The following is a 12,892-nucleotide window of genomic DNA, read 5'->3' as shown; positions in this document are numbered from 1 at the left end:
AGCAGACAGCTGCAGCCCTGCAGCCCCCGCTGCTCCGCCGTAATGGGCTCCGGCTGTCCCGACCCCACCTGAAACCACACACAGCCTTTGTTTCGGCCCTGGGAGAGGGAACAGACACTTCCAGAACCCCCTGAAGAAAAAGGGTGAAAAAAAGGGCTCTGTGCCTCTTCCCTGACCAGGCTTTCACCTTAGCTCCAGGGTTTTCCAGGCTGCAGACACGATCTCATTTCCCCCTGCCCCCTCCCAGCCCCAGCAATTACTACTTAAGCTGTTAAAACAAGCATGGCCAGTCTGGTACGAAGTGGAAAATCTGATCCTAGGGAAGTGAGAAGGCAGGGGAAAAGGGAGGTCAAGGGGAGGTGGGCTGGGAGAAGGGGATCAGACAAGAAGTCTCCCTCCACTCCAGGATCAAATCCCCCTTTCTCTGGGGCTCCTGGTGCCTCCAAAGGCCACCCTGGTGTGACACTGGTGCTCCGAGCTCCCTCCAGCATCCTCTCCCTTTCAGTCCCATTTGTCCCAGGATTGCTCCAGTCTGGGCGGGATGGGTGACTGCTGCCACAGCACTCGCTGCTCCCCCGGGATCACTCACACCCAAAGAAGGGATTTAGGGTTTGACTGTACTCGTCCTGTCCCCGTGGAGCAGGGACTGGGCACAATTCCTGGCAAACTGCTGGAGAGCCTGGCTTCCTCCAGCCACCTACGGGACCAACCCTGCTGGAGATGAGTTTGTGTTTTCTTAGGGCTCCACTACCCTGAATCAGTGGTTCTCTTCTGAGAATCAAGAACAGATTTACCTTCTGCATCTACAGAAAAGGAATCATGGCTCCCCAGAAAATGTAATTCACGTTATTTTGTGGATGACCTGGAAATGGGAATACATACCTGTACCACAAACAGTCCCACATCCCCAGGCATGGGCAAAACCACCACCTTTTTCCCCTTCAACCTCTTCTCAGCCCCCACAAAAATGGATACAACCTCTCCTCTTTTCAGTTGGTAGTTCAAAACAAACAAAAAGACTTTAATTTATACAAAACAAAACCATGTTGAATCAGTTAAACAACACTGACTGTACAAAGGAATAAAAAAATAAAAGGATAGTCCAAAAAACCCAACTCAGGAATGGTACAAGTGTTGGAGAGCAGCTACAGACTAGTGTTGACATCAGATACAAGAATCTTTTCCTTTTAAATTAAAAAATAAAAAAGAAGTTTGTTGCTGGGCAATCACTCCAGGGAAATCTTCCATCCCCACTCCAGACAGGATCCATGAGACTTCACAGGTTGACAAAACCTAAACCAACCACAGGGAAACAGCATGGGGAGGTGGCACACGTGGCACAGCCAAACCAAAGCAGAGGTACAGCGAGTTTTGAGACATGCAGCAGCTTGGTGATTTCAGGAAGGATCCCTTTATCCCTCTTAGTCCCACACACCGGCGCCGGGGCCGTGGTGCCCGGGGTGATTCCCGGGAGGAGCCACCGTTGGCGGTGCCGGTCACCTGTTGGCTGTATATCCCTGTGCTGCTGAGCCAGCGATTGTCTTCTGCTGCGTGTTAAGTGATGGGAAACAGGTGCCAGCCATCCCAGACAGGTTCTCCAAATCCCTCGGCCTTCGTGCCACCAGGACGGCCCGGCTGCGGCTTTGCTCTTGAGCCAAAGCACCCCTTCAAAGGATTCCTCTCCCCCTCCACCTGCCTGGGGTTTAATTCTGTCCTCGCTCACTTGAGCTGGGTGATAAAGCACGAGAGAGCCGAGCCAAGAGACCTGCCCGTGCTGTGCTCTGCAGGGAGGGGAGGGGGAAGCCTCCAGCACCTCCCAGGTTGGCCTGGGAGCAAGGGAAGCGATGTCCCCACAGGGGGATGTGTCCCTCCCGTCCCTGCTGCCTGGACACAGCGGGTCCATCGGCCACGCAGGAGCTGCAGCGGCTTCATTCTGCCCATGCAGTGCCCCAGGCTGCCTGGAAAGGGGGAGCAGAGCAAGCTGATCCCAGGACGAGATGGCAGCACTGTACACTTCACTTGCTACCATGCTACTCACAATCTACACACCCTGGTCACCTATGAGAACCTGCTACCATAGCCCAGCCCCACTGTCAGGCTCCCATAGCTTTTGGGATACGGGCTGGGTGCTATTTCTCAGTTTCCAGGTGAATTTCCAGCACAGGTCAGCTGTGGAACAAAGCCAGAGAGGCAGGTGCACTTGCTTGACAGAAGATCCATCCCAAGCTCTTGCCCCTCCAAGATCCAGGAGCCATCCCACTTTGCTCTCCCAATCTTCTGGGACTGCCCCAAGAGGCAATTGATTTTGCCGCTGCGGGACCTGGAGACTGCTGTTTCCCCACCCCAATCTTCCACCTTCCCAGTCCCTGCTCCTTCATGCTCCAGTGGGAAAAGCTGCTTCTGCCTTTTCCCACTTTCATCCAGGAGGAGCCACAGCAGCGTGAGCTCAGGCAACATCTATGGGAAAACAAAGCTGGAAGCAGCCAGTATCCAGGGGCTATCGCATGGCGTGCTGTCATGGATGGAGGGCACTAGAAGCAACGGCTGAGGCTTTGCAGCAATAAGGGACAAAATTCAGCATTTTTCCTCTGCTTTAGGCACAATGCTTCCTCCTCCTGCTCCCAAATCCCCGACAAGAAAGCACAAAGAGAGCAAGGGCATCAGTCTGACCCCAGAGCTGCCTCTTCCTCCTGCCTGCCAAAACAGTCCAACCCCCCAGGACCCTGGCCTTGCTGCTCTGCTTCTCCATGCACTGCCACCCCACCCTGCCTTCGGCACTCGCAAGTTCTAGGGAACGACAGCAATAGAGCAGCTTGGGGCACGTTCCACACCAATCGTCCTTTCCTTCTGCACATGTAGTATTTAAAAACGCCAGCACGAGCCCAGAGGTGAGGGAAAAGTCTCTTAAAGCATTTATGTGTTTTCATTGGAAAATCCTCCACTTGTCCGCTTTGCTGACACTGGGAAAGTCAATCCAGTGCTTGTATTTACATGGCTGCATAAAATTTTCCCTGACTGCTTTTTAAAAAAACCCTTAAAAAACAAGTGGTATTTATATATATGTATAATATTTACATAAATAAGTGAAGGCAGCGAACGGAGCGTTGCCTTCCCCTTTCCAATTGGCCAACTCTTGCCTTGCTTTCTGTTTTTTTTGGCAACAGCAGGTTAACATCCCAGTGAAAACTGTCATTAGTCCCCCGTCCCTGTTTCTTTTTGTCTACATCCAATGATCACTATTGCACCAGCAATCTGTTCAGGAGGCCAAGAGTTAAAGTTGCAGCACAGACTCTCCTTGCCTACTCCCTTAAGCCTCTCAATCTTCCATTAAATCCATTGCTCCATTGAGACTGGATGAGCTTTTTTTCCCCTTCCCCCCTCCCCAACCCGGCAGCTGCTGAATTTTCCACCCCAGGCCAAGAGGCAAAGCCCAAAGCATTCTTGGAGGGTCACTTGGCAGATCCTCTCCCCGCCAGCGCTGTGGGATCCAGCCGGCACCATGCTTCTTCCTATGCCAAGCCAAAACGTGAGCACATTCCTAACGCTTGTGCGTGCCATTGGAAAAGCAACCGTGGCCCATCCGAAAGGATCCAGTGGAGAAGGGTTCGGTGTGCAAACAGCTGTACATCGGTGGGTGGGTGTGGATCCGACAGAAGCTCAGGGTGCCCATCGTGCTAAGAGATCTTGCAGTTGTTGCGTGAGCAGTTCTGTGGGGGGCTCTGGGGCGGCCGGATGGATTTGGATCTCTTCAAGCTGTTCCCTTTGCTGCTGCTCCCGCCCCCGCTGCTGGCCAGGGAATAGGAGCGGCCGTGCATCATCACTGCGTTCATCCCGTTGGCCATGGAGAAGGATTTCAGGTGGCTCTTGATGGTGACGGGCAAGGGGAGCTTGTCAATGAGGTGCACTGGGGTGCAGGACACGATGGCTCGGCAGCACAGGTCCTGTAAGCTGAACACTGCGGGGACAAAGAAGCACACAGTCAAGGGCCAGGAGATCTCCTGGGCTGCCATTCCCCCACAAGTATTCCTTATGCTGCACAGCTCCTGCTCCTCAGGGAAATACGTCAGTATTGATTGCACAGGAGCCAGGAGTAGGGAGCAGGATATTTAGGACAGAAGCTTGGGAAATCAAGGTGACCTCTGCTGTTGGAGGTTTGTGCTTCACCAGATGCCAGCTTTGGTGTGAACACAGGGCTAGGCACTGCCATCCCCGCTCTGCTCAGCACTTGGGGCTGGCAGGGCCTGGTTCACATTCCTGACAGACACCTGGCTTCTGAGCCCATCCTCTGGCAACCAGGGTGTGCCTGGGAAAGAGGCAACAGGGTCAGCAAGTCCTGAAACAGGACAGTGTCACCTGGGACCTGCTCAGGGGGCAGCTCTCTGCAGAACCCCCAGGCCGCAGAGAACACAACAAGCCAGAACACCACTCTGCCCTTTCCAGCTTCCCAGCATCCTCCCAGCTCAGCGGTGCACCATGTGAGCCTGTCTTGGGAAGCCCTCTCCCTGCCGGGGAATTCCCAGCCAGGGGCCACACGAGGGCACTCCTTACCCTGCTGCCAAAGCCACACTGCCACTCCCGAGCAGGCAAGTCCCCATTCCCGGCTAGGGAGCTCCTCGCTCATGGAATCATAGAATCACTTAGGTTAGAAAGGCCTTCAAAGACTATCGAGTCCAACCATTCCCCCAGCACTGCCAATGCCTCCACGAAACTATGTCCCCAAGTGCCACATGTGCATCTTTCTGAACACTTCCAGGGATGGTAACCCCACCGCTGCCCTGGGCAGCCTGTTTAAGTGCCTGACCACCCTTTTTGTGAGGCAATTTCTCCATGTGTCTAATCTAAGCCTCCTGTGGCACAATTTGTGGCTGTTTCCTTTTGCTCTTTTCATTCTCGAGCAGGTAGCCTGTAGTTACAAATCCTCTGGAAAAGACTCAGGAAAGGTCTGTGCATTCAGCCCAGTCTCTGCCCACCATCCTTCTGTGACCTGCAGACCATGGCACAGCAGCCAGGTTGGGGACAGGAGCCCAGGCAGAAAATTTGGTGACTGGGGCTGGCAAACAGGATTTTCTCACCCTGGTGAGCAGGAGCTGAAAGTCCATATGAGAGCAGGTAACCCCAGGAACACAGATCTGCTGCTGCTCAGACTGCAGTGGGATACAATGCTACCTCCAGCCAGGAATAATGTGGGAACTGAGATGATTCTGCTTCAAACTCAACAGGCTGAGACGTAACATGGAATCTGTTTGTGGTTTCCCTCCCTGTGGCACACATGCCTGGATCCATGGAATAACCCAGCCCACTGCTGCAGGCTGACAGCAGGGATTTAGTCCCTTTCAGCTCCTTGGGAACACTCTGCTTCCCTCCAAAACGAGGAAGACAGGCTCAGGCAAGGGCAAGGAGTAGGGTGCTTACACTTGGATTTATCCCACACAGCTGTTTGATTGAAGTACTTTCAAGCTGGGAGCTTAATTGCCCTCAGCCTATCCAGAGTAAGTGGAAAGGTGGAGGATGCCCCAGAGCACTTCAGGTCCCAGACATGCTGAACTGCCCTCTGGAGCCGCCCATCCCTATGCCAGCACAGGCTGCTTCTGGCTCAGCTTCTGCTTGTCTGGCCCGAGGCATTTCTCCACATCAGGTGGATGCAGCTCCCACAGTTCCACACCTCCCACCTGGGCAGTCAGAGCCCCACGGCTCCATGTGAGCCCAAACATTCCCCCTGGAGCACCCTCCTGCCCACTGACCTCGGTTGGGTCTCCAGATCTTCTCCATGCCGTGCCGCATGAGGACGATGCGGGACAGCTCCGTGAAGGACTCGATGACGTTGAAGTTGCACAGGGGGCTCACCTCGAAGAAGGTCATGCAGTTCTTCTCGGCGTAGGCGCGCGCCTGCTCCGTCGGCACCTGCCGCTTGAAGGCCAGGTGCAGCCTGTTTCCCACCAGGATTCGAGGGACACCTGGGGCGTGCTGGAACACGGGAAGAAGTGGGGAAATCATGGCTACACCCAGCATTCTGCTTAGTTGCAACAGCAGTGAAGGGAAAAGAAGCAGAAGCTGCTCTGTGGCCGAGGGACTGCCCAGCAGCACCTCTTTGTGGTGGTGACAACTAATTTGTAACCTCCGAGTCCATTCATTTCTGAAGGAACCTTTCTGTCTTTCTTGACCATTCCTGAGCCCTTTCCTACTACTCCAGATTTACACAGAGGTGGAGGGCAGACACTTATTGTTTTGCTTCACTTATGACTGCACTGCCATCAGACACTTATTGCTTCCCTTCACTTATGACAGCACTGCCATCAGGTCCCCTCCACAGCAGAGCCATTCCTGTCCCCATATCAGGTAACACCTTGGGTGATACCTCCCCATGTCTCTGCTATAGATCACTGCCTATGCTCTTCCATTCACTTACCTCGTCTATTTCCTTTATCCATCGGTCTATCCCATCAAAGGACCAGCGATTAGTGATGTCGTACACCAAGAGAATTCCCTGGTGGAAGACAATCAGAAGCAATCAGGAAGTTTCACAGTAGGCAACACAAAAGGGGCAGGATACCCCGGAAGATCCCCACATACAGAAACCAAGAAGCAAAGGCACAGGACATTGCTCCAGCTGCACCATTTGTGTGCTGATAGGGCAAAAATTGAGACAACCGGGTTGTGCAAATGCAGTCCCAGGTCATTAAGAAAGGTTTTAATCCTGTTTGGGCTCTGGTATCCCCCAAATAATTTCCAAAGCTGTAGTCTCTACACAGGAGGAGGAACTGCCTTGGTGGCTGTATCTGGAGGAGCAAAACACACCCTTCTCCTGTCACAAATCTGCTACAAACTCGCTGAGGCAGAAACACACCTTTTTTCTATCCCCTTACACAGAACAGCTGCAATCACTGTTGAGGTGGCAGCAGGACAGGAAGGAATTCTCTAGCACACCTCTCCTCTCCAAAACCTGTGTCACTGTGAGCCCTTTGCTGACAAGGAAGAAGATGAATAATGCCAATAAGCACCACAGTATCTCCCAGACTGAGCTCTCAGGACTAGGATGCATCCAGACTTTGCTGAAGGTGCTTCCCACTGTCACTGCCACACTGGCAGAGAACGCTTTCTTTAGGCTTTCTTCAGTACCTACAGCATCCTCAGGTTCACTCCCATTGTCCCTGAACACCACCTGCATCCATGACTCCCCTCCCAGTCACCTCCTGAGGTGCAGCACATCGTGCTGGCAGCAACACAGGCGTGACTCAAGGCAGGAAAGACACGGAGCAGCTCTGAGGAGTCCCCACCCCACCCCAAGCCACGCTGGCAGGACCCAGGAGCATGGCCAGACTGTTGGCCACCACTCAGGTCCACAGCATCTCCCAGCAAGTGAGCTTTTCTTGAATCTGAGTATTCCTGAGGACAGACACAAGGAAGGGAGGCTGTGCCTGGCCCTGCAGGCCGCTCGGCACCGCTTGGGCACAGACAGCATTTATGGAATTGTCCTCAGCAGAGCCTTTCTGCAACCCTCCCGTTATTTTTCTGACTTCTTGCCACTCTTCTTTGCAATCAAGGACATTCCAAGTGACAACAGGCACTCCAAGCTGACTCGGCAGAAACACCGTACGAGATGTCTGGAATGGGAACTAGGGAGGAGGAGGTGATCCAGTGCCGAGAGAGGAGGAATCCAGCTGGAAGGCAGCGCTGGACGAAAGGGAACCCAGCAGCAGCAAGACCAAGGGCAAACCAAACCAGATCACTGAGCACCAGGTTCTGCACAATCAGCCTTCCCTGAATCAGGACTATGCTCCAGGAGCAGCCATCCCCTATTGCAAAGCCTCAGCACAAGCAGAGATCTTAAACTGGCAAAGGAAAGTCTCAGCTTTCAGCCCAGTCCTCCCTAAGAGAGGCCTGGATTGAGCACAGGGAAGGAGAGAGCTGAGACACTCCCAGCATCTGTCCTGGTCCAAGTCAGGGACCATGGAGCACCCTCATGTACCTGTGGAATTGCTCCTTTACCCTCTGAAATGCAAGATGTGCTACACAGATAGGAAACACAAGCTACCCAGTCCTCCCGAACCCCAGCTTTACAATCCTTGCAGCTGCCAACCCCTGTGGTGAACTGAGAGGGGCCTGTGCAGAAGCTTTGTGTATGATATACCTCAAATTTACAAAAAAAAAGACCACTAACATGAAATGTGGAGCACAAAGGAATGATAAACTGCCATCTGGGCCACAAAGGCATCTGAACCCTCATAATAAAGTCACATCTGGAGCTGGCACTAGCACTGCTCCCCCCTCATGGAACAGAAGCCCTTCCTGGAATGCACTGGGTGTGCCTCGACCTTGTCTGCCTTTCTCTCAGCTCTTCTGGAATAAGCAGCTCTCAAAGCCTGACCAATTTTATAATTTTATAACAATTCAGATTCTCCCTTGCAGAACAATTCTGATTCTTGAGCTGTACCCCCAGTCTCAGAGCCCACTGATTCCATCCCAGGCAGTCACTCTCCAGGTGAAGTTTGTTTTTCCTGTTCTTGCTGGCCCTCCAACATCTCCACATCTGCATTTGTACCCGCACAGAAAGGTTCAAATGCACAAAAATACAAGGGCAGAGGGCACAGAAGGCAAGTCAGGTGGGTTGTCTTCATGTTTGACAGCCCAACACAAAGAGCAAGCCCTTCAAAGGCTGGGTTTGAGGCTGTTCTGTAGGACCTGAAGGTGAGTTTACATAATGGCAGAAGCATCTGTGGGGTGAGGGAAGCATCTGCAGTTTCCTTCAATGAAAGTCTGCAGCTCCTACCTGGAGTCAGTAATTTTTTGGAGTCTCATTTCTAGGACAATCCAAAAACTTCATAATCAAAAGAAATGGAGGTATTTTTGTTTTGGAGGAGAAAAGGATCAGTTTCTCATAGATTTAGATGGAAAACATAAGAAGGGAGTAATGATTTTCCGTAATTAAAAAATCCTATAAACCCAAAGATACTGCTTGTCAAGGACCCAATCTAGAAATACCTACTAGCAGGATACATTACATTTTAATTGCATTTTGAAAAAAAAAAAAAAAGACTTTGAGCTTTCATTTAATTTTTCCTCTATTTGTTTTGATTTCCAGCTTCCAAGGCTGCGTGTGAGAATTAATGACAGTCAGGAAATAACGAAGCAAAGGGTTTGATGAGCCCCTTCCAACACAAATGGCCAGCAAGATAAATAAAGTCTACTTGCTTCATTTCTGGATTTGACAAGTTCCTTCAGCCAAGAGAAAACAGACCCAAGACCTAGTTTGTGACGATTATTTCTGCCAGGAATATGCTTTACAAGGAGAGAGTTTTTAAGCCTGCTGGCAGCTTCTGCCTGGATCTTCTTTGAATAGGAATAAGGGTAAAAAACTTCGGCAAAAACACACCCCTACATCCTCAGCAGGGTGGAAGGTCAAGACCACGATTTTTAAATGCAAAACATGACACTTTGTCTGCCAGCTGAGCCTCCAAACCACACCATGGCTCCAGCACACACGTTTAGAGTGAAGTTTGTCCAGGAAAGCTTCACAAAGGTGCGAAGACACTGAGGCCAAGTTGCCCCTGCCTTGCTCTATTCCCCCTCCGGCCCAGCTGGGTATGGAGCCCAGCTGTGCTGCAGCTCAGCAGGGGGAGGAAGAAGGCTGCTGAACCCCTGGCCAGCTCTGGTGCTGCCAGATAACCTCACACTGTTTCCAAGTAGCACTGGCATGCTGCAGACACCACGTTTCCAGAGCACGTATCCCAAATCCACTCTGTCACTGCCATTTCTGCCCCAGAGAGAACAGCACTCAGCCATGCACAGAGAGGGAGCTGGCTCCATCTCTGCAGACAGTTCCAAGTAAGATCTGTCAGGCTTTCTTAAAGTCTCCTTTGGAATAATGTGCACAGAATTTTAATTTCCTCAACTCAACAAATGAACAGCTTCCCATTCGCAGCCTAATTTGTTCTCTAAATGCTTAGATGGTTGTCAACACCCTATTATCTTCACAACTTTCAATTTTTAGTTTCACAAAGCCCTTTTGTACCATTATGTACCCCAGGTTCCCACAGTATGGAGTGAAAAGCTCCACGCTCAGCTTCTCAGACCAAGGAGACCTGGACCCCTCACAACCCTCCAACAGCCTTCCTTCTTTTCCTCCTCAGTCTGCCTACAGCTTCTGGGTAGGAAGAAGATGACCAGACTCATCCCCAGATCCATCTGGGGTCTTTCACAGTTGGATTTTCAGACTTCATTCCCACTCTGGTTTTGGTCCACACTACTGGGATTGGCACAACCCTCAGCAACCAGTGACAGAAATTTCCACCAGTGCCTTGCATAATGAACAAGGAACACAGACAGACCACCAGTTATTGTATCCAGCAGCACATGTGGACACTTACTCTGCCAAAACCAACATTTGCTTCCAGCAGGAGCTTACACAAAGAGCTGTCCACATAACTGAGGTGGTGGTGGGGAAGTATCTCTGCCTGCTTGCAGCAGGTTTGGACCAGATTTGTAAGCAAAAAGCTTTTAAAGGTAAGAGAAAATCAGCTTGCACACTGTCAATACAAAGCAGATTTGTATATACAGGCTTCCCAGATACTTTAGGGGCTTCAAGCACACAAGAAGCTGCTAGGAACACTTGCACAATTGCCAAGGACAGCCCAAGGCAGGCAGGTGACAGAGTGGCCAGGAAAGTGTCATTTGCTGATATTCTCCACTGATGGAAAAAAGCTGTTACTGAAGAAGGCTGAAGAGCCCCTCAGAGTGAATTTTCTGTCCCATAGGATGAAATAAACCTTAAACAGAAGATCCAGTGCTGACAGGAACCAGAACACTGTCTTCTGCCTGCTCTCTCACAGCTCTATTTGATCGTGGCTTTCCAGCTGGCACCTTGGACCTTGGCTCATGGGCAGTGACATCCTGCTGCCAAACCTCTTCCCAACAGCACAGCACATCAGGGGAGTATTTATTACTGAGCTTTTCATAAGTATTTTGGCATGCAGGGCAGGCTCCTCCAGCAGCTGGACAATCCCATCCAAATGACCCAAGGCAGGTGAGGTATTTGCAGCAACCAGAAAAGCCATAAGGGAGGGCTGAATCTACACTGAGTCTGCTGAGCTGCCAAAATTCCACCACCTTCCTGCATACTAAGAAGCCCCGAACAGGACAAACATCAGCTCTTCAAACCACCTGCCTAAGCAGAACTCTACAATATTCATCATTTCTTTATGGCTGCAGCTTTGCTGCAAGATGGGAGCATTTTATCACACTGTCTGGGAAGAGTTTGGCAAGCCACGTTTTCAGAAACAGTTTAAATCACTGGCATATGAAGACATTAGGAACAATCCTATCACTGCTTCTTCCTGGCTAGATCAGGAAGTACCACCACAACTCTTTCTCCCCTCTGCGATCACTCTTGGAATAGTTTGCATTTGCTCACAGACCCAGAACAGTCACAGCTGTTCGCAACAGCCGAGATCAGCGAGCCAGCTCTGCTGCAATGACTGAGACCTTGAAGCCAAGCAGACAAGGAACGCAAATCCAAGAGCAAAAAAGATTTCTGCAGCACCTTTAAGCACACTAAATACTTTTCACTGTACCCCACACTGTGACAAGTAACATAAAAATCCTTCTGCAACACAGAAGGCTGCAGACTGCCAGTTGGCTCTGCAGGGTGCAACACTGCTTGGTTTCCATCTCTCCCTCCTCCCTGGCCCTGCAGTCACCACGACTGGCTGCACACTCCCCCTGCCCCATCAGAGCTGGAGGCCAGTGCTCTGCTATCCCAGACACAAATGCTCTTCTTTTGCCCCAAAAGGAGACCCTGAAGTGATGTGCTCAGGACCTGTTGGCCCAGCAGACCCCAACAGACAAGGGGATGAAGTGGAAACTCAACACCTAGGGAAGTAAGAGAAAAGGAGAGGGTTGTCAGGCACATCAGCACCATAAAGCCTCCACCTGGAGCCCAAGGGCTCAATGTGCCCCTGATGAGATCAGATCTGCTAAGGCAGGGCAGGGAGGAAGGCAAGAGACCTGTGATCCTCACAGCAAACCCTGAGGCAATCATGCTGGAAGAAGGGGCTGGATCCTGCTCAGAGCCAGCTCATCAGGAGCAGCAAGGATGTTTTACTGCAGGTAATTTCAAGAGGAAGAAGTTCCTGCTGAACATGAAAGTCACATGGCTTGGGACCAAGGCCACTGGTATGGAGCTGAAACTGGGGAAGGCATCAAGGTACTCGAGTCCTTTCCCTGGGGAGGGACCAGCCAGAAGTTCAGCCCGAGCACTGCACCAGGCTGTGCCATGGGGGAAAAAAGAACTCCCAAGAAAGCCTTTCTACTGACTGGAGACTGTTTTTCCATGTTGCAACCTCTGCAGGGTCTACTTCAGAAAATGCAATTCTTATCACTACACTTGGGAAACAATAACGAGTGTGTGGGAAAGTCAGGCATGCTTCTCTGGCTTGGAGGCACTTTTCATACCAAGTATTCTCTTGAACACTGGCTATTCAGACCTGGGTAAGGGCTGCCAGGTTGCTGAGCCAGCCTCCTGCTCTCACAGCCAACCTGTACAAGTCCTCTCCGGAACCTCATTCTTCAAGCTCCCCTTGTGCTCTTTAGTCCTTTACTCAGTGAGAACCTTCCACTCATTCTCAGCGTGGAGGTGCTCAGGGCCAGTTTACACCAATCTGTTCTTGTACAAATATCACACTGAACTTCAAACAGAGCTTTTGCCACGCTGGCACCTCTCTTCTCTGCTGGATTTGTTCTTCCTGAGCTTTTGGCTTTTGGTTTAAATAAGCTGTTTCACTTGCCTCCAAGGGGATTTGCGTCAGCCTTCCTAGAGCAGAAGTCTTGAAGTCTGATGATTCCAAGACAGTAGGAAGGAAAGCAAACAGCTGCAGCTAAAGAAGCCAGTACAGCACAC

At 51.2% G+C, this 12,892-nt stretch overlaps 1 protein-coding gene across 1 annotated transcript in view; it reads right to left on the bottom strand.

Moving 5' to 3' along the window:
- Window positions 1-1,000: 1,000 nt before the first annotated feature.
- Window positions 1,001-12,892, bottom strand: part of RAB40C (RAB40C, member RAS oncogene family) — a 36,568-nt gene continuing 24,676 nt past the window's right edge. Inside the window, exons 4-6 of the mRNA XM_066198062.1 lie at window positions 6,407-6,484; window positions 5,742-5,964; window positions 1,001-3,955 (exon numbers count right to left, since the gene is read on the bottom strand). Of these exons, the coding sequence (XP_066054159.1) occupies window positions 3,675-3,955; window positions 5,742-5,964; window positions 6,407-6,484 (582 nt within the window). The 3' untranslated portion in view covers window positions 1,001-3,674. The remainder of the gene's footprint in view (window positions 3,956-5,741; window positions 5,965-6,406; window positions 6,485-12,892) is intronic.

The sequence above is a fragment of the Chamaea fasciata genome, unplaced genomic scaffold (assembly GCF_029207755.1).
Source record: "Chamaea fasciata isolate MVZ Bird 193981 ecotype frontalis unplaced genomic scaffold, bChaFas1.0.hap1 SCAF_16, whole genome shotgun sequence".
Taxonomy (NCBI): domain Eukaryota; kingdom Metazoa; phylum Chordata; class Aves; order Passeriformes; family Sylviidae; genus Chamaea; species Chamaea fasciata.
Note: the sequence above shows the minus strand (reverse complement) of the source record. Positions and strands in the feature narration are given on the sequence as shown.